This window comes from Argiope bruennichi, chromosome 6, assembly GCF_947563725.1.
Source record: "Argiope bruennichi chromosome 6, qqArgBrue1.1, whole genome shotgun sequence".
NCBI lineage: Eukaryota > Metazoa > Arthropoda > Arachnida > Araneae > Araneidae > Argiope > Argiope bruennichi.
The window spans coordinates 19,815,097-19,837,932 of NC_079156.1; the positions used below are offsets into that span (position 1 = coordinate 19,815,097).

The 22,836-nt window shown below is 27.0% G+C and overlaps 1 protein-coding gene across 2 annotated transcripts; it reads right to left on the reverse strand.

Moving 5' to 3' along the window:
* Nucleotides 1-333: 333 nt before the first annotated feature.
* Nucleotides 334-22,600, reverse strand: LOC129971232 (gametocyte-specific factor 1 homolog). Of its 2 annotated transcripts, XM_056084817.1 has the most exons (11): nt 22,331-22,600; nt 21,438-21,535; nt 20,593-20,719; nt 14,254-14,352; nt 11,341-11,479; nt 9,219-9,303; nt 8,342-8,399; nt 5,849-5,992; nt 1,420-1,506; nt 1,251-1,283; nt 334-465 (listed from the first exon to the last, which is right to left on the reverse strand). In XM_056084817.1, exons 2-10 carry the CDS (start codon nt 21,531-21,533, stop codon nt 1,252-1,254), a joined length of 867 nt encoding a protein of 288 aa, XP_055940792.1. In that variant the 5' UTR covers nt 21,534-21,535; nt 22,331-22,600; the 3' UTR covers nt 334-465; nt 1,251. The 2 variants fall into 2 exon arrangements, with proteins under 2 accessions (XP_055940792.1, XP_055940793.1); XM_056084818.1 differs by lacking the exon at nt 1,251-1,283 and having other exon boundaries at nt 22,331-22,599.
* Nucleotides 22,601-22,836: the final 236 nt, after the last annotated feature.

A 22,836-nucleotide genomic window follows, 5' to 3' on the forward strand; every position in this document is an offset into this window, starting at 1 on the left:
GATGCATGTACTCAGTAAACAAAATAAAGTCAATTAAAATAACATGGATTTAATGCGAGACAATTCGGCAGAATCATGGGCATGAATTTATATCTAAATCATTAATCTGAAATCAATTATAATCAATTTTTCTAGCAAACTAGCTGGCCATCTGAGCTGACAAGTAAATGGATATTTTCAAAATAACTTTCATGAAGTTGATACAAGAATTTAATCCACTATCCTTCTATGTGCCTACAGCAATTTTATTATAACAAAAAAATGCTGAGACAATGAAAAACAATTAATGATTTTGTTCATCATAAATAAAGATTCAGGAAATACTTCAAAAAATTAAAACACAAATTAATAGTAATTTATTATACATCGATACATTTAATATAAAATTGTAACATTTTCATACACAGAAAGTTGATTATTAAAACTTCAAATCACTTCACCAACGGGAACCAGGAGCTTTAAATTCTGAAAACAGAAATACAAAACAGCATGAATAAACCATTAAATGCAAAAAGATATTTAAACAAAATTACAATCCGAGATTTACTGCTTTTCAAACACACTGTTTTAGTTAATTTCAAAAGAATTTTTTAATGTTAAGTTTTATTAATAATTGGACATATAAAGTATATAAAAATATAAGAAATATTTCTGAATGATTATCTAAAGACTTATCTTCAAATTCAAAAGATATGCTCACGAACAAATATAAAATATCTTAAATCAATGGCAATATTACTTTTATAATTATGATATCACTTAAATGTATATGGGGAATGGATCTGGAGACAGGGAGGGGGCGGGGGGGGGGTCATTTACATCAAACAAAATTGAATAAATAGCTTCTACTCATTTGAAAGGAATTAATATGAATTTTATATTATGGAAAATGATTAGGAATTTATCTAATGCACACAATAAATGACATGAAACTACTGTGAATCAGTCAAATAAATGATAGGGATGATAGCCTAATAATGATATTAGGCAATCAAGATAACCATATGCCACCAGATAATAGATCAAATGAAATATAGACGGAAAAAATTATACCGAATGTTGAACATACACCTAACTCAATTCTGCATAGAAACTGTTGAAATCTAACAAACATGTACAAATAAATAATAAATTAAAAATTATGCAATTGTAACAAATTAAAAAATAACAAATTAATACACAATAAAATAATAAATTACAAATTAATATGATGAATTAACATTTATAAATAAGTATTATGTAGGAACTACCTTATTTTTGAGGATTTTTAGCACCTCCTCTTCCTAGTTTTGAGCACAAATAAATAAAAAGTCAAAAATTAAGTAATTGTAAGAATAAATTACAATTACAGAATAAAAAATTACAAAATAAGTCATATAAAGAATAAACATTTATTAATAAGTTTCACGCAAGAGATACCTTGTCTTTGAGGATTTTTAGCAGATCCTCTTCCAACTCCAAGTGCTGGAAAATCATCATCATTCAGAACCACTGGGTTAGGTGAAGCTAAAAAGAAATTCATACTATTGTTAAGAAGTAAAAAATATTCATGAAGATTACTTTACCAGCCAAAATTTTAGAAATCTTTTTGGAAAAAGTGCATTTTAGAGATTTGATTGCATATAAAAGAATACTATTTGCAAAAATACAAAAATGTATATCATTTTAAAGATAATTTAATCACCAATTTATTGCATTAAATTATATTCAATAATCAGAAGAAAGGAGGACATTTTATTTTTAATAAAAAAATACCATTTCGTCATTTGAATGCAGTGAATGAGCATGAATTTTAGATAGACAATAAGATAATATTTTGGATTAGAAATGAAAGATTGTTTTTCTGTGTTTCTTGTAATAACTGTTAAATGTAACAGACTCTTTTTTTTTTTTTTTTTTGTAGTCTTTCATTTAAAAAGTTGTCAAAACATAAAAAAGAAATGGCACAAAAAGTTGTGCTATTTCCATTTTTTGTAAGCAAAAAAAAAAAAAAACACTGATGTTAAGTTTTACTATTGCATGAAAAAGATTTTAGTTACAATGAAACAAATTAAAACACTGGTGAATACTGTAAGTGGTCCTTTTAAATTTTTGAAGAAGCATAAGAAAACAAAACTGGTAAGGCAAGGAAAGGAACCCAATACCAAACGATGATAGAATATTTAAATACTGTAAGTGAAAAAAGAAAATCATCTGGAAATATAGAATGTCAAATGGTACAATGCATATAAGATGAATGCAAGGACATTTAATGGAGACTGCAGAAATCTGGTCCCGATACAAGTAAAAACCATTTTTAAATACAAAAGAAAGGGTAAAAAGATTTAAATGGGAAAAACTCCAGGTTGACTGTACAGTAGAATACTGGAAAAGATGCATTGGAGTCATAAAACCAATATATTATTGTTTAACTAGCCGCCTTTGGCGAACAGCTGGTTCCCCAAAACACTCGCTTAAATTTTCAATTAATTATTTTATGCAACTTGTCTTTTAATAGCTTCTTCATCAATACGTTTTTAAGCTACAAATTCTGATAATTATATAATTCCCTCATACTATTATAAAGGCCTTAAGTTATTATATACTGTGTATCTCTTCAATTTTATCAGAGCTCATAAAATTTCAAATTTAAATCAATGAGAAATGATTAAATTGCAATTAATATTAAAACATTTTATTGAAATCCAGTACTTTAAAATACGAGTACTGAAAATAGAGTCATTCAGCATTTAAGTCTTATATGCACTACAGAATATTTTTCATAAATTATATAATATCTCAAGAATTTTCAACAAAAATTTCTCAGATTCATCATAAAATGCAGCTTTTGGCTTTATTTTCAAAAGAATTAAAATGTTATGAATAACAATATTTTATTTTGTTTCAGTCTATAAAAATACTTTTAAGAAATTATGAAATCTAAACTTTATATAGCCCTTTGGTCATTAAGGAAACATATTCTGCAAAATATTTTTGACACTTCAATTTTTAAATAAATAAATGAACATTTCTAGCTTCTACTATCAAACCTGATTCATTTATGAAGTTCTGAATAGAATAGTTTAGAACAATCACCATTTTCATAATTAACATAATTAACTTAACTCAATCAGTCTTGAGAAACCCTGAGTGCTGACTGGAGTATCATGTTTGAGATGGTCGATGAAGTGGTCTAAATCGTTCACTTTTATCGAACAGTGATATTCAAATTTTCATAAATTTAGACGGTTTTAGTGGTTAATTTAGCTGACAGGAATGTAACTCTTTTTTATTTAAAATATTAGTGTCTCAAGAATATTTTGTTAATTCATGAATTTAATTGATTCATGAAGCAGAGGATCCAGATGAAAACTAAACATTCATAACTTATTAGAGCATTTATTGATTCAAGTTACTTATTATATAATTATTTACCCCATTTAGACCATTTTTAACATATATTATTAAAGGTTCACAAATTAGCCATCTGGCCCTGAATTAAAGGGATATATATTAAACCATGTTTACCTTAAATAAAGCTGATTTGTTGAATTAATAAAGTAGATATAAAAAAAAAATCACAGAAACCTTTTTTTTCCCCCATTTATTTTTTAGAAAATATATTTTATATTTATTTCATTTCACACTGACATGTGCAGAATATTATACTTTTCTTGATATAATTTCCCACAACAGTTAACCTATTTTTTAATTTGAGATTTTATCAATGCTGACATGTTTATCTCGTTCAACACATTGATAAAAGCTATGTTTTTTTTTTCCCTCCATGCATGCGGAATGTGCTTGTGCAAGTTTTATTTTCAACAACATATATTGTTAAAAAATAGTTAACAATTTTTTTTTAATTTGCTAAAAATTAGAACTTAATTTGTATACTAAAATATAGATGTTGTTAAAAACATAATTTTTTGAACTTTAACTTCACATAAAAATGATTTTTGTGGGATATTTTCAAAAGTTATAGTGAAAAAACACCAAAATTATGCTTACTTTTCAATTAAAATTCTAATTAAAAATTTAAAATATAGCCCCAAGGTGCACATTCCCAACCACCAAGGTATACATGTGAATCAGAAACAACTTACCGATAAAATCTAATCAATTAATGAAATAATTAAATCATGGTACCACTGTATAGCAGCTGATGGATTAAAATTATTAGTAAATTGAAGACAACTTTGCAACACCATAATTGATGCTAAAAGTTACATAACTATGTATTAACAAGAGATTTTTTTTGTAATAATTGTTCCAATAGAAATATCCATTAAAAAATTATTAAATTCTTGATTAAATTATCTTGATAATTATGCAGAATTTCATAGTATTTCTCTTCATTCTTGATAATTATGCAGAATTTCATAGTATTTCTCTTCATTCTTGATAATTATGCAGAATTTCATAGTATTTCTCTTCATAAAATTGCTATTATGGGTGTCAAAGCTCAAAAATACATCAAAAGGTTTCCACAATTTGGACCACCACTATACAAACAAGAAGACATGCAAATTTACAACTGTTTTGAGAATGGCTAAACTATTCATTTTTGAAACATAAAATATTTTAGACAATTAATAATACATTGGGTACTAAATACACAAAACCGTAGTTCAGTTATAACTTCATCACTATTAATCTATTCGCTAGATACAATGCAAAATGTATGGATTTTTAAACATACCATCCATTAAACATTTTTTTTTTCTCTCTTTTACAAGAGCAATTCATAAATCTTGTAGCAAAATATTTATATTTACATATATCCAGATTTGAATAATTAAATACACTGGGGTGTACAAGATGGTTAGACTTATGCTTCATTGAAAATATAAATGTGGGCTAGTTTAGGGTAGATCTCACAAATTTAAACTATGATCAAACAATGAGATTAATAACCAAGCCACCACTGCATTTTCACAAAATATTAACAATCCAATGTTTGACCTCAAGTAGATATAATTTACAATAAAACTTCACACCCAGCACATCTTCTAAGAAAGCAAATCTTTAACTTTTGATCCAGAAAGATATTTTATTGAAAGGCCTTATAGTCTTTAAAGAAACAAAGAAAGAAGAAAATGCATAATATGCTGTTTTAAAGATAATTACACAGAATTCATAAAGTACCTATACAGAATCATCCTCATCCCATCATCAAATAATGTAATCTTTCGTTGGGGTTGTTAAAATTCTCAACAAAGTGTACATACAAACCAGCAGACAGGTGATTGATGTTAACACATTAACAATATCTTTTTGTATAAAATATCTTAAGTTAGAATGCATTCATTTTGAATTTTCCACAATTGTTATAATAATATTATTACAATTAACAATTCTTGAAAAAGCTATAAAAGTTATGCCAATTATATAAGTTAGACTTTTTTTTATTATTTTTTTAAACAGAATGAGAAAGCTACACACCAAACATAACTGTGACAGCCGTGAGATTTTCTTTCCATTAAATAACTATTATTAATAATCATTTTCAAAATGCCATAAATAGATAACCCATTGAAATATTGCTCGATTCAACTTGCACAAACTACAGCTCTGAAAGTGTGGAATTAAATAATAGTGAAAAGATCAGTAGGCAATCAGTAGATAGTCTTTATTACAGTGCATATCTAATATTTCACTTTTTAACAATGCGTTTTCTAATGTACACCAAATATATCATAAAAGGTGTTTTTTTAAAAGTTATTTGCTGATCTTTAGTCATCACTACTCGTTTTGTAAGTAGAGGAAAAGGATGTTGACAAAAATATATAGGATATGATACTGTATTAATAAATATAATAATTTTACATGAATATTTATAAAAAATAATAATACAATGCGCATGTACCTGTATTTGCTACAGCTCTGCCTAAACCAAGGTTTTTCATTCCCGATATCACAGCACTGTAATTACTTTGAGCAGGAGCAGCCTTATTGACTTGTGGCTGCCGAGGAAAGATATTTGCAGCAATTCTAGTTGAAGGAGGCTTGCCTGCAGAAGAAAAAATAAGCACAATTTTCTTTACTGAAATGTCACTTTAAAAATTCATCATATCCAATTATTTAAAGAACTTAATAAATGCACAGATTAAAAAAATAAAACACAATAAATGTCAAGGTAATATTATTTGATTCTTATTCAATGAATACTATTCTTAAGTTTAAGAACTATCTTTCCAGTGATCTAAAATGAATCTGTTTTTCTAAAAGCCACTTCTGCATAAAACATTTGGAAAAAGTTCGTAAAATATATTAAAAATGCTTACAAAAACAATTTTTAAAAAAACGGTACAGCAACAAAAGCAAATATGTTTACAATTTTAAAAACTACAGAAAAACACTATAGCCAAAATAGAGCATTTGTTTAATACTCATCAAAATAATTAATTTTCTTGGATAAATTATAAAAATTTATGTAATCTTATAACAAAATATCTCAAATAGCAACTATCTTCACTGGATATAATAAATATTCTCAATTTTATAACATTTTTATCATGCTATAAGTTACATAATTTTTTCTTTTGTATTTATTTTTTGCACATTTATCACTTTTTATCATTTATTCAAAAAAGTATATCACAAGCAAAAATTAGTAAAAAATTTTTTAAAAAAATCCTGAATCAATATCCAATAAAAAAAATTACAGAACTTCTTGTATCTCATAACAATAAATAATTTACGATTCCTCTTGAAATCTGATTAAACAAATAATAGAAATAAAAAAAACCCATGAAATTTTTTATAAAAATTCTAACAAGTGGTTTCAAAGTAGCATTTTTACATTCATTACCATTAAATTAAAACATAAAAAAGTAAATTTAATCACAGTTCACAAAAAATAACAAGATGTCCACAATCTGTAAATAAAGGCTGGATCATCAATTACAAAAACTGACATGATGCTGAAATCAAACTGTAGCTGACACCTAAGCTGAAATGAAATAACCAAGGTAATACCATCACAGGGTTGTCACTCAAATCTGGAAGGGTTGATCCCTGTGTTTTCCCTGTATTTTTATTCAATACAAGAGGAAACAAGTGAACAGCACTCATGTGCTTGTTATAACAGAATAACAATACCTCCAATTTTTATCAGTGGTAAAAGCAAGGAGAAGTAAGCTACTATGTTAACCGAAATAATAGTATATTAAATTAATGTTTATATTTACATACAAAGAGAAATATCCTTTTTATTTAGTGTTTACATTTTAGATGACAAAATTCATATGTTAAGGAGGGAAAAAAGAATGATCACATACCTGATGTCTTTAATTTAAAATTATGCAAGGACTGGGGTTAAATAAAACATGAAATAACATTCTCCCTATCATGATAGAAGCTATTTAATGATTACTTAAATAACATTACAAAGCATTTATTTATTGCCAATTGATATACTTGTGAATCAATTTCAGCAACAACAACAAATTTTTTTCACCATCATGTTTCTTTTTGTAATAGTTTAATTTAGAAAACTCAGTATTTTTTAAACTTTTTTTCCCCCTTTGAAATGTTTTCTGCTTTTCTGAAACTTCATAATACTTCATATACGATAATTTTGCACACTAGAGAAAATATGTTCAGATCAGAGCATTTAAAACATCTCCATAAAAGTTTAAGTCATCATACACAGTTATTACATCAAATAAAGAATCTTCTTTCAGATATTCAACCAGCATGACCTTGTGATAGTAAATCAATCTTCCGCAGCTGCACTGAAAAAGTCGTAAAAAAAATTCTTATATTGTCAAAGACAACATAAGAATTTTATTTATGATTCTTCAAAAATCAAAAAAATTCTTTGGACCTCAAATCATTAGAATAGAAATCATCTAAATGAATTTATTTGCTGAATTAATCAAGTTTCTCATTGAATTCACTTTTTTTTTTTTTCTCTCAAGAAAAAATTTTAATATGGATCTTACACATTGAGAATATGCAATGGAAGTTTGTAATTTGGAATAAAGGAGTTAAAGAAATTAATCATTTGCTCTTCACATATTGCACTATTTTTCAAATAAACATGAATTTTAAAAAAATAAAGCTTTTAAAACAGCAAAAGTTTTAGACATGCATTCAAACATCTTTCTCCTAGTATTCTTCTTAAATATATACATCCCCCATATAAAATATATACATCCCCCATCTAAAAAAAGATGGGGGGAAAAATTAAGAAATTCAAAATTCCCTTCACTTTCAAGTTTTAAATAAATTTTTAAAAAATTCCTGCATTTTCCCTGCTTTATATGTTTCTTTTAAGTTTCTTCTATTTTCTCTAAATATCATGGCAACTATTCCACAATTTAATCATTATTCCATTATCAAGAAAATAAAATACCTCTTCCAAGTCCTAAATATTGTGGACTAGGATCTTGATCTTCAAACTGTCTTTCAGCCTGCAAGAGAAATATAAAATTTTAACACTTAGTACACACAAAACTGTACAGTCAAATTATTATTATGGATGCTGCATAATTCTTTTTCAAAAGGAGAAATAGAATGAAAATTTCTATCAAATTCAGTACTGAAAAATTATGGATAATGAGAAGTATAGTAAAAATTCCAAGTATAAATATCAAGCACATTCAAATTTACAAAGAAGAAAGACACCAAGATGCACAAATAGCAAATGGTATATATGGAATGAATACTTCAAATTCAAGAATTGTAACTAAATCGCACAAAAAGAAGAAAATTAAACTTTGGATTTTAATTAATTTCCCAATTTCTTTTTTTTTTCTTTTTTCTTTTTTTTACATTTTGATCATTATGGTAAATTAATATCTGAGCCATAAATAGCAATTAAGACTCAATCAAATTTGGATTTTAAGATTAATTCAGTGTAGTTAAACTATAAGGAATTTTGATTTTCAAAGATATCTTATCCTATATTTTGCTTGATAAGAAGACTTAATTTATATGTAATCCTTGATAAATAAAGTTTAAATATTTCAAGCATGATCCATTTCTTTGGGATAACAAATCAAAGCTGAAAATTTCATGCAAATTTTTAATTAAATTCTCAAAAAAATATGTTAGAAAAAGGCAGTTTCTGTAAAAACAAAGCAGGACTTGTAACTAAAGACATGTAGTTTTAAATTATTTTACTTTTTTGAAAGAATATGTTTAATAAAAATCATATTTCATTGTAATTTCAAATTTTGCAATTAACAATTACAATGCAAAAAAGTTACAAACTTCAATAGCATATTTACTTCACTCAGCTGCTTTGGTTGTCTAGGAATAGGAGCAGCAGGATTAGCAGCACCAGATTTAATATTTTTGGTAGCACCATCAGATCTGTAAATATTTTAACGATACTCAACACGTTTTGTAATCATAAATAAATCAGGAAAAAAAATAAACATTGCAATTCAAAACAATGATATAAAAAGCTTAAACAGGTTATTTTTCAAGTATTCTTCCATTAAAGTTCATTCAATTAATATGCAAACTATCAAGAAATTACAATATTATATATATTTAGAGAGAAACCATCTTACAAATAAAAATTCAATTATTAGCATTGAAATTAAAGCATTATTTTAGATAGAAAGCCTATGTTTTTATAACAGATTTGTAAGTTGGCACTTGAATTTTGGAAAGAAGATATCTTTAATATATTTCAAACCAATGATTTTAGACACGCAGAAGAGTAATTTGATAGACTGAAAATTCAGAATATTCCAGTTATTAAACATATTTTAAGTAAAATTAGAGGACTTCATGATTTTTATTTCTTACATATAACATTTAAATAAAAATAAATAACAATGTAAAGATAAGATTTGACAGTGCACACAATAGAAATTATTTAAAAATCCGATAAAAAGTATTAAGCTCAACATAATCCATTTGCATATCGAAAAATATATGTAAAATTGCAAACTTTCCTGTGTTTCTAAAATTATGTATAAGGGAGGGGGGGGGACACCCTTTGAAAGATATTATTGAATTGGTAAATGAGAATTTTTGCATATCTACAAGTCCATGCAATGATTATTAAAGAACCTGAAATTACATGTTTGGGGTATTGAATTGACTACTATATGTATTGAGAAAGAAGATAGATCCTCATAAGTTATGGACTAACTTAACAGATGATAAATAATAAATAACCATGGCTAATCAAACTAAGACAAATATTAAACAATCAAAAATTTAATAACACAGCAACTCTTACAGAGAAGCAAGAAACATGTAGTTAAGCTTGTAGGTGCATTAAAATTAGAAAAAGAGTATATCACTCATAATAATAATATCTGTGTTTTCTTCAGATCTTTAACATTGTCAACTTTGAGATGTTAAAACTTTAATAAATTCAAATAAGACATCTTCAGATCTTTGACATTGTCATTTTTGAGATGTTAACACCTTAACACTTTACCGACCGGCCGTCGATTAATCGACGTTTTGTTCTCAGCGCTTACCAACCGGCCGTCGATTAATCGACGTTTTGTTCTCAGCGCTTACCAACCGGTCGTCGATTATTCGACGTTTGCTCCCCAGCGCTTACCGACCGGTCGTCGATTAATCGACTTTTGACCGATCTGTGGTGACTACGTTTTCCACCAATTCAGCATGCCCTGAAAAAAATTCAGCTGTCGTTTTCTCGAGTGCAGCTGGGTGCAGCTGAGCGGGCGGTGAAATGGCATAGTATGTTCGAACCGCTACCGGTCGGTAAAGTGTTAATAAATTCAAATAAGACAATGTACAGTTTTGATATTTTTAAAACTTTGTTATATTCTAATTCTTGCGACACAAGAAAAACTCTCATAACAATAACAAACAAAATTAGAATTTACTATAAAATATTGGCATTCACATTGAAAAAATGGATTATCACAATCAACTTCTCCAACCTGCCTTAAGACACAGAAAATAATCTGAATAATCAGAGCACTGTAATAGCATTGGCATAAATTATGGCTGAGTTCTAAAATCACCACATGGTAAAATCCCTTCCGTAAGATGCACATCCTATCATCGATAGAGGGTAGCTAATCCCATACTATTTCTATACCAAAACGGGGCAGAGAGAATTAATTACCTTGGCAGAAGCTTTTCACTTAGGAGAAAAACAAATGGATAAATAAATTTTTGAATTATAATAAATTTTATTTACACAGAAGTAAAAATTTGATTTCTTTCTCTCAAACTTTCACTGGGTCATTTTGCAATTATATCAATCAAAAATTGAAAAAATTAAATCAATTTTTAAAAATCGATACAGGTTTAACAAAATATTTTATTAAAGATTATTTGACAATTAAGTTTAAATAAAAGAATACAAATTGAAACTTCAATAAAATTATTGCAATTTTGAAATCATTTTACTTTATATCCAAACCGGAAGGCATCTGGTGAAGTTCTTTATACAACTGCCTCCTAACTGCAGGCTTTGACAATGGTTCTGGATGAATAATGGCCCCAATTGGAACCTCTTTAGTAGGTTGATAGCCAGGTTTTATGTCATCTAAAAATAAAATACAATAATTAATTACAAAATAGTGAAGAGTGCATTTCAGCTTATAACTGTTGATAACTGCAAACTGAATTTTTACAGCTCTTCAGATAAATTTTTAAATCTATTTCAGAAAAATTACAACTTTCCTGGAATGGTTCTCCTGACTTTTTATGCATTATCTTAAGCCTTTTACAAACTATAAAAAACAACATTCTCTATTTTACCATTATTTCTTCTCAAAATACCTTAAATTGTTTGGAAAAATATTTTCATGTGTTAATTTGTATTTCTATAATGATTAGATTTAAGAATTTTTCCTTTATGTATACAATATTACGAAATGCAGAATTTTATCAGTACATTTATTTTTTATTAAAATAAATGTAAAGATAAGTAAAATACAGATTATATCAAATAATTTGTAAAAATTTCTAAAAATAATTTTATGTACAAAATATCAATTTTTACTTGTATATATATTTTTTAGATTCACGTGTGAAGTCTCAAATCATGTTATAACTGATAATCAATTTCAAATTAAATGTATCATATTTAATAGAAAAGGTGTATACTATATTTTAAACAGCTATGCATTTTAAGTGTATAATTCGATAATTAGTTTTTCTTATCTTAAAATTTATTTAATTATAATCTTTAAGGAAATAAAACAAAAAACATTTTTAATACAATCTATATTCATTCGTTCAAAATTTGAAATCTCCAAAAGTTCTCCCCGGATTGCTTTGAAATTTGGCACAATTGTTATATTAATAATCGTAACGTTTATTTCAAAAGTATAGTTAATTTTTTCATTTTATTTTTTTAAACTTTTTTTTTTTAATTTTCTAATACATTTGGTAATAGAATTGAGCTGTGTTGATTGATTTTCATTTGAATTCAAATTATACTGCAAAATTGACTTCTTTAAAATACAAGCAAAGGATATATAATGTGCAATAAATAGAAATGAACTGCATTAGTTGGTCTACATTTGAATTGAAATTTTTTTTAAGTATTTATTATTTTTCTTTTGTTTTTGTTTTTTAGTTAATTTTTCTTTAATGTTTTATAATTTCATATGTTACAGCCTGGCATATTCAAAGATGATACGCAAACCATACACCATGCATTCCAATCAAGATTAAAACTTCATTTTTCATATGTTCTTGGTAAATGTGCCCAGACCAACATCTTTCCAGCAACTGAGAATTGTCAATAACATTACACAAGCCATTTTCTGCAGCGCATGACAAGTTCTGAACTTATTAGAGAATTACCAACACTGGAATGTATGCAAACAGGTTGCTTGCAACATGTCAAACTCATGCATTGTTTGTAATTATATTGACTACCTGCTCTCCATTTCTAATAGAGGTATGGAAGAAATATAAATTGAGCATAGCTGAAGATATTTTCTGTTTAATATGCAAGGAAAATTTAAATATGAACATGGATTTCACAGGTGAAATCTGCAATGGAGCATTGAATATAATGTGTCAGTGAAAGGAATCACAAAGTTTTCAATTGGTTAGTGAATACAATCGACAAACTGATTTGTTGCTGTTTTGTTTCATGAAAAATTGCAAATAAAATCACAACACAGATTTTTTCTTATTGTTGCTATATGTACAATTGAATGTTTTTTAATTAAAGCTTCAGTAAAAATGCATTTATGGTCAAATAAAGCAAATTGTCAATAACAGATTTGGAAAAATCTTAGATATACCAAGAGAAACTGATAAAGATTGATTCTAGCAGCAATTCAATTCCAACATGACATACTGTTAGTTTTATTGGAAAGTAAAATTCTTATCTTTATGCAAATTGTTTCTACTCCTTGTGTACATGATGTCATGATTTATGCTCAAAGCTTTTGATTATTGTAACATGTGCAAGCTTACATTTCCAGCATATGTCTTGTAATTCAATTGGCTTTACCAAGTTATTTTTATAATTCATTTTTTTTTTCCTTTAGCTTGTTTGCTTTTTATTATTATTATTTAGTTGAAGACAAAGCAATAACTTTCAAGTTTGTAACGTAATAACAAAGATATTTTCAATTCTTTGATTTTGCTTTCTGAACACAACTGAATTTCACTATAAAATTTCTTCCAACTAAGTTATGGTATCGTTCCAGAATATCTGTGACTTTGCTACAGGTAAAAGAATTGATCAGACCACTTTGAAATTGCCATTGAACATGCAATTTATTGAAATTCCCACATGCAACACTTCCAGAATATCTAGCATGAGAAAAATACTCCGGAATTGCAAAATTATTTGGGATCAATACACAATGGCACACAAAAAATTGCATGAGACTCTTGATTGATCACTGCAAGATTTAAGTAGAAACATCATATCATTGGAGATTGTAATGATATTGTTTGCCGGAGATTTCAGACAAATATTACCTGCAATTCTTTGACCAACACCTATGTATGACAAAGCAAATGCTTGCATAAAATATTCTTATTTTGTGGCAACATGTAAAGATGTTGAAATTAACTATAAATATGTTATGTCAAATCGCAAAACAATGATCAACTGAGATATTCTCACATCAGTTGCTGGAAATTGAGAAAAGAAAGGCATCAATTAATTTGACTTGGGATGAATTTTGCTTCCTCATAACTTCAATTTAGACTTCAGCATTAGGAATTGATTTACTAGTAGATCCAAGACAAAAAAAAAAAAAAAAAAAAAAAATTATACTCAAATACTTTAAAATGATATTTTTATAGATCCACATTTAATACAAATATTAATATAAAAAAATATACCATCTACTTCCCAAACTTCCTCTGGCTCAACGTGAATTGGTTCCGAAACACTCGGTACTGCAGTACGACCCTTGAAAGGATTATTCTGATGCAAGGGAGCTAAAACCAAATAAAATTCACATTACGAATTATGTTATAGTTCTTAAATAATTTCTATTAAAAATTATTTTCATTACAACATATTCTATAAATTAAATTTTAATGATCTGAACAACAGAAAGAATAAGCAATTATAATTCAGCTGATTCTTTCAATAGTTCAATTTTCTAAATAAATAACCTTTTGCCATACAGTAGATTTTTTGCTAAAGAAAAGTCTCTGGCTGGTGAATGTCACATCACTTGAGGTCACTTGTTGAAGTGAAGTTACATCATTTTTAATTAATTTCAGCAAGTTTCTTCTTTTTCTTTTTCTGTAAAGAAATTATGAAATCAGATTCTAACTTTCATTTCTTTATGTTATTTGCAACAATTTCTTCAGCCCTCTGTTCTTCTAAAAATACTAACATCAGCCAATTCAAAATGTAGTCTGATATTCTCAATTCTTCAAAAATATTTACTCCTTTATTTTTACAAGTTTTAAACTATTCTGTATTTTCCCTTTTGAAAGTCCACATTAAAAGAAATTAAACATTCATTTTCCTGGCAAATTGTGAAAAAAATTCTAAAATTTGTGCACAAAAATTACTTGTAGGAAAAAACCTAAATATTCAGTAACAATAATGTTGAAATATATTTAATAGACATCTAAAATAAAAACTACAGAAAAGCAACAACTAGTTAAAGTAACTTAAAAACAAACTTGCATCATTTCTGAGAACACAAACTTATGCCTGAAAAGAAATGATTTTTCTCTTCTTAGACAAACAAAAAGAGGTAAAAGAGTCAAGACAATGAAAGGAATATATTTTTACCAACAGAATCAATATTTCTTTAAACTAAGAGAAAACCTTTAACACATACCTCTGAACTCATTAGCATTTCATAAGAGATGAAAAATCAGACACCGAAAAGAAAATACACTCATATAATTCAGCTAATCTGAACATGGGGGGGGGGGGTATTTTTTTAAATCCTAGGAGAAAAATAAACACTTGGAAAAGAATTAAAAATTTTAAAGCTTTATATAGGATCAATTAAGAATAAGCAGTTTTTCAGTGTTTTTTTTTTTTAATCACACTTGCTACCTTACTCAGTATACAGTAATACAATTTTGCATAACAGATTTTTATATAACACAAAAGAAAAGGAAAAATAGTTTTAATTGCAGAAATATTGTATATCTGTACAATATTCTTTTTAAAATTATGCATGAAAAAATAACCTAACTAAAATTTAGAAAAAAAATTAATTTTGATTAAAAGAAAAATAGTTTAGCAGTATATCAGAAAACTTCTTAAAAATCTGGAATTAAGCAAACGGATAGTTCTTTTTAACATTTAATTAAAACAATTAATTAAAAATTTACATTTAATTAAGAATCTTCATGAGAAATTAAGATTGTTTTTAAATGTGCATTCAATCTTACAAAAAAATAGAAAAAGTTATTCAATCATTAAATAAGGAAAAGTGCGAGTGCCAGTAATATATTATTTGTGAAATATGTTTCGGCTCGGGATAATCAATAGCCAAACAAAATTCTTAAGATTGCATTGCCTCAAAGTAAAAGAATTTAGCTTATGCATAAGTGTTCATTCATGCTCATAAAAGAACAATTCGTGCTTGCACAATAAGCATAATGAATAGAATCTCAATATAATTTGGAAATTCTTTGCACAGAAAAAAAAAGAAGCTGTAATAACACAGAAAAATGAACTGCATAAAATTTTATTTTACATATATTTAAAAACTTCATAGACATTGTGTGACATTTTCTCCGACTGGCTTCAAAATCTTCTTTTTAAAATAGTTGTTCCTTTAAATTTGCATTTTAATTACAGAACATGGACCTTTTTTCTCTTAAGCTTTTTATTGTCCAAAATTTAAACTCCTTCCATTAACAATTATAATGAGATACTTTGACATCATTCATATTTTTTCTAAAGTAAATACATGTTTTTAAAAACTAGAGCATTAAAATTTTGTGTATATTTAATTTTAGAAAATATGTAGTCACAAGATCAAATTTTATAGCTAACTTATGGTTATTTATTATGGTAAACTTTATTTTTATACATTATTGAAACTTACAATTTCTTCCTCGACTCTTTCTGAATTGCCTAAAAAAAATTATTTTTAATTCTTTGAGATAATTGTCTGCTCCCCCCTTCTTTCCAAATTTACACATAATGCCTTCATTTTCTTTCACTTCTTTATAAACTTCATATTTAGCTCATGAATTCTTTTCAAACTTTAAAATTATTTATTCCACCATTTACTTGAATGCCATCATAAACAATTCTTTTTGCAATGAACATTTTGTTCTTTCATATTCTCCCACAAACAATCTTCATTGATCAAAAATCCTCTCTCAACAGCACTGTTGACCTGAGAAAACATCGTTACTATTTTTAATGAAGATATGGCTTCACTGCAAGATTTTGAATTTAGAGAATGTTGAACCAAAATTTACTTGCATTCTCATTCTGCAAATTCTACAATTCAGGGGTCTTTTGGTTTTTTTTTGTTTGTTTGTTTTTTTTTGAAAGTGAACAACAATTTTTTCATAAATTTCATTTGGGTTGCTGTTAGCAACATTTATTAATTTATTATTCTTCTGATAATAGAATTCAAAAAATTGCCATACTCTGGAAAGAAAGCTATCCTGGTATGCCTGTGATCATTTTGGTAACAATAAGCTTCAGATGTAGAGCAATGATAACACAAAATTGCCAATTGCATCAAATGCTGGTGCATGTAATTCCCTGACTTTCCTAGATCGATAAAATTCCTAGAAATCCTCGATTTTCCGGTTGTGTCTCCACCCTATACATACCAATTTTTCATCATTTCATCATAATGAGGTTTTGTTTTCAAATGTAGTTGCTTGATTTTTATTATGCTTATCAAAAAAATTTCTTTAAAGTAACTAGAGTATAAAGCATTTCCAGTCAGTTCCGAAGCTTTAATGAGAAATTTTAAACCAGCCAAAATGCAATTGTTTTGTTTTTTGTTCCCTTTTGCATTCAAGTTTCAATTTTTAGAATTATAAATAAAGTATAACACCCTGATACATGTATGTACATATTTTATGGATAAACAAGAAATTAAGTAAACATAAAATAGTATGGGTATAAATATTAAAAGAAAAAAAATTCTGAAATTTCACCTTTTTTTTTTTAAAGGGAATCTTTAAGAGCTCAATATATATATATGTATGTATGTATGTAACGATATTTTGAAACCTAATTTACTAATTTTCCCGCTCAATTCAGCACATATTGACTTCAGTCTAAAATATTCTATTTCCTGATCCCATTCCACTTTTTCTGTTTATTTAATTCAAGAGAAACTTTGAAAAATGCTTTCATCAGCGGTTCCCACACTCCAAGTGAAAGGATAAAAAATCCCTAACCTAAGCAAGTTTTTCTAAAAGATCCCTATGATAACCTTGCCTGTGGTCAACACGTGTAGGAAATCCCTATTAAAATCTTGCAATATATACTCACAGGGATCAAATTTTCATTAGCTTTTCCTCATTTCATGTTGTGTCATTCTGTGTTGTGCTTGTTGCTTCTCCTTGTAGAAAAAAATCATGCCTTCCGGGATGGATTAAAGTTAAGTTTAAAAATTCAAAGTGTTTTCCCAGTTTTCAAAACTGCTTTCTGTTTCAAAAGTTATTATATATATATATATGAAATTAAACTCCAACTAATTTATCATGAAATCTTCCAACTATGAGCTGCCAGATAATCATCGTTTATAAACTCCATGTTTCGATACATTTTACAAATGGTCGTTGCTTCATTTTTTTACAAATTGCCATTACTTCATTTTTTTTCGATTAAATTTAATATTGCACAGACAATTATTTTTAAAACTTAATATACTTTATTTCAAAAGTATGCTTAAAACCAAAATAATTCACTCTCATAAAAATATCAATTAAACACCCATTTTAGGTCTTATCAAACAAGAAAGGCGACAGTTTTAAAAGATGCATTCCATATTAATTGTTGAAGAGTAAAAAAAGTCAATATTCTGTGTGAGCAGACTAGTCACAAAAGGCAAAATATATGTTAAACCAGGAAATAAAGTTAATTATTAAATAACAGAAGTCATGTTTAATACTGTAATTTGCATTTTTAGACACTCTTTACATTTCTGTGAGGATAATGAGACTCTCCTAAGCATTATATATTTAATATCACATCAATTGAAGACTAAAACTTGGAAATGAAACATCGTTTTTAAAATATTAATATTTTATTAAAATAGTTTAAGTTTACTACAAAATTATCTGCAAATTTTTATATATGCTATTAGAAATGCAGATTATTTTGATTATAAAAGGTTTTTAATAAATATAGCTGTCGCATACAGTTAAAAAAACAGAAAACAGCTTTTGGACATTATAGCCAGATCGCGATTTAACAAATTCATCGGGAACAAAAATTTCATTAGGGGCTATTTATAATATTGCGGTCCAAAACAAACATTTTTGCACTTTCTTTATGGAACAGCCTTAATAAGCAACTACACAAAAATATCCATAATTAGAAATTGTAAATTTTTTTTATTCAGCTGTTAAAAATATAACAAATAATTATGCATTAGTTAATTTAAAATTTTTAAGCACGAGCTAAGTAATTCTTGACAATTTTCTTGATTCCTGACAAGAAAAAGTTCTTTTTTTTACTTTATGAAAAGAAGAAAATACAGCAACATTTACATCCTATTGCATATATGTGTTTTTAGTCTCCAAACGATATAAGCCAGAAAAAGTAACAGTTTAAATAGAAGTTCCAATCTAGTTTTCTGCATCAGAATCACTATTCACTGGTTTTGATAAATCAACAATTTTATTAGCTTCAGTCCATCATCACATAACATAATCATAAAAGTCTATAACAAGAGCAACTTCTTTACATGTGACTTCATCCGAATGGTCAAATGGAAAGATGACTTCATAATTCATATCACTTCCTACTACTCAAACAGGAATTCCTACTTTCTGAAAGCCATTACCAGTTATAATTTTTGATCCCAAGATTCTCTCACAAAACATGGAACATCCAAAACATTTCCTTTGCATCTTTTCTTTGCATTTTTATCCAACAATGTTATAATTTTTCTCATAAGCAACTTTCTGTATCGAGTTTTTACATAATGAATGACATCGAGATCGAGCTACTGAAATACATGTGTAATTTGCAAGGAAAAGCATGAATTTCAAGTTTTTTAAATTGCAGATTGGAGACATTGATCAACAGCAAAAAAAATTGTTCTCTATTGTAATCATTTACATCATTGTATTGTTTAAAAATTATAGTCAATATTGACATGGAGATTTCAAGATATTTTGCTAAAGCATTTTGCAATCGTACATCATTGCCAAATTCGTGTAAAATGTTCATTTTTTTGCTACACAAAATTTTTATTTTCCAACAGTCTGCCAAACTACCTTCACAATGTCTAAAAAAATCAAATATTCGGCAAAACTGAGTGTCCCAATTCACTTAACTTCCCTGCATCACGGAATGAGGAGAAATAAGAAAGGAATTTTTAGTCCTACCCATATGAAAAGTTGCATTCATTACTCATGCGTTCCAGGCACGATGGATACCGTAGAGTTTTGAAAAATAATCTTCTAATAAACTAATTCGGGCCTGAATATATAAAAATTCACTAAATCGGGGCCCAACTAATATATATATTAACTCAATTCAAGATCATTTAAGTTCATGTGTAAAAAAAATTTTTTTTAAAGGTTAAATTAAGGCATAAAAAATATTTTATACCTTATTTTTATAAATCAAGATTGCATCATTGGTACACAAATTCTTCTAAGAATATTTTTAAAATAAGAAAACTTTAAGACTTTGTTTCCAGCAAAGTCTGATTTTCACATATCCCTTAAGGAATCAAATGTTTCAAAATTTACAGGCATAATAAAATATAACACAAGGAACATCATTTTTCTGCTGACAAATAATTTTCTCTTATTAACTTGTGCACAGCTTATCTAAATATTAAAAGATTAATTTAAGCTGTGTGAAAAATGTAAATTTTCCAGTTGTTTAAGGTAAACTCAGAATGAGCCAGACTGGTATGATTTGCATATCAAAGTTCAGCTCAGAAGAAAATCAGGAAGGGGTAAAAATTTTATCTTATGGTATAATTTAAAATGATGAGTGCTTTTACAATAAACACCATATTGTAATTTAAAAACAGAAATTACCAGTTACTGTCCTATCTAATACAACTCTATCAGGACACCGAGATAGATGATATGCCTTTTCTTGTGCAGGAAGAATATGAGTAGCATTGAATGGGCAAACAAATGGTTGGGGGCTATCCAGATGATTCTATAACAAAACAATTATAAATAAAAGTAATAATTTAAGATTCCATTATATTTTCAAACGTTTTCATGAAATTTTAAGATCAGTATATTAATAGTTTTTATTGTATCAGTATCGGTAAAAACTATTAAATTACAAAATTTATTCAGCTTAATGCTCAAAAATTAGAAAATAACTTGTTTCTACTATTAAATAGTATTGGTTCAAGGGATAATTTTAAATAAAAAAGAATATACATTTGAATTCCTAAAAGATGTGAAATGAATTTCACAATAACAGCATTCACTTTAGTACGATTTTTATATAGTAAGCAAATACATGTAGTCATCTCAATATAAAATTCTTTTAAAAGTATTAGTATTCAGTAATTATATTAATTACAAACTTGGAATTAAGGCTTGTTTTAGAATGTTTTTATCTGTCTTTCTCTCAAAATAAAAACTAAATTGAGAACAAGAAAATTCCAAGAAAAAATTTATGGGAAAAAAATACTATTGAAATTACATCATGCATCTCATATTCATATTACAATGTTGAATGCTTATATATCTCTTTAAAAAAATGCTTAAAACATTTTAAACAATTAAAATTTTACAGGATTTCTTCTTAATCAGCTTTAAAAAATAAGCAATATTGGTGTATAACAATAAAGATAATAGTTTGACATAAATAGAAATATGTAAACTATATAAAGTACAGGAAAAACATTTAAAGTACTTACTAGTCTACATTTTGCTATGTGTATCTGCATTCTACTCCTCTTCACCTTATGAGCCTCATCAAATGGACAAGTTTCAAGTTCGTTTGCAGACGACATCTCTATTGAAATTTGTAAAAAAAAAAAAAAAAAATCTAAATAAGAATTTTATACCAAGAATCTTACTTAAGACGTGGAATTTGAACAAAATAGATTTCAAACCCTCATTCAAACAAAAGGGTCATTCAGCCAACTATTACTCAGATATATATTACTTTGATACAAGATATTACTCTAGTGATGTTTTTTTGAAATACTGCACAATATATGGCAGCAATATTTTAAAATATCTTGTTCTAACAGAGTTCTTCAGAATCAATATTAAATAATCATGTATGAGTAAGAAGTTATGGATTTTAAATTTCATGCAGCAGAGATGTATGCATCTGTATCCCTTTGTTTTTAAAAGCCTACTCTTTCTAAGATTTAGAAAGAATCTAGAATTCATATAAAAAATAGGGAGTTTGTTTTCTAATTTCATTTTTAAACGAAAGATGCATTGGAAATATAACAAGTTTCCATGAATTATTCCAAAATTATATAAAAAATTTATCATAACAATCAGATTAATTGCATGGTATTTTTTTTTTTTTTTCATATGAAAAAAGGGGTTATCATTCTTTTCAACATCGAATTCTTAGAATTTATTATGACGTTAAAAGCTCTTTTTGGAAATATTTTAAGAGAAAAATGAGTAAGTTTCAAATGTTTTATGTAGCTTATGTCTAGGACATACTCAGCTTCTTTATTCACAGTGAAAGTCAATACATTCTTATTAAATCCAAAATAATACAAAGAACTATCAAAGTCTACTTTAAAAAATTAAATTTGACTGTTAAAATGCATACAAAACTTACTCAAATTACAAAATGTAAATTGTTTTGCAATCAAGCTGTCTTTGATTTTAGGAAGAAAAATCGTCCAATGCAATAAATTTAAAAACGTTTAAAAGATTTTTTATGATTTTAAAATGTTTTTAAAAACCGATAACTTTTAAACATCATTTCTTTAACAGCAAACAGGAGAGCAGCGAGAAACAAATATATAAAACAATTTCTAAAACTTTAACAAGACGACAACTGTTGCACGGCCATATGCGCTTTCAAAAACATGAAAACACTGCGACAATTTCTAGAACAAGTGACGTCACAGACGTTTTGACGTAAAATCGCAGTTAAAGTAGAGATGCATAATCCACAATTTTTGAATAACAAATAATTTTGCTATTGTTATTTTTAAATATTGGTTTCAAATATCTGTTACTTCAATCGTATTTTGATGTAAAAATTGTTCATTAATATTAAATATATAATTTATTACTTGTAATTAATACTTAATTTACTTATTTAAGTATCGTGCAATT

What these genes read in the sequence shown, in the direction of transcription:
- LOC129971232 (XM_056084817.1), bottom strand. Translation starts at nt 21,533, where the DNA reads ATGTCGTCTGCAAACGAACTTGAAACTTGTCCATTTGATGAGGCTCAT. An exon ending in GGAAGTTTGGGAAGTAGATG is followed by an intron (nt 11,480 to 14,253) that starts GTATATTTTTTT and finishes TTTTATTTTTAG; the next exon opens with ATGACATAAAACCTGGCTAT. An exon ending in CCTTCCGGTTTGGATATAAA is followed by an intron (nt 9,304 to 11,340) that starts GTAAAATGATTT and finishes AAATATTTACAG; the next exon opens with ATCTGATGGTGCTACCAAAA.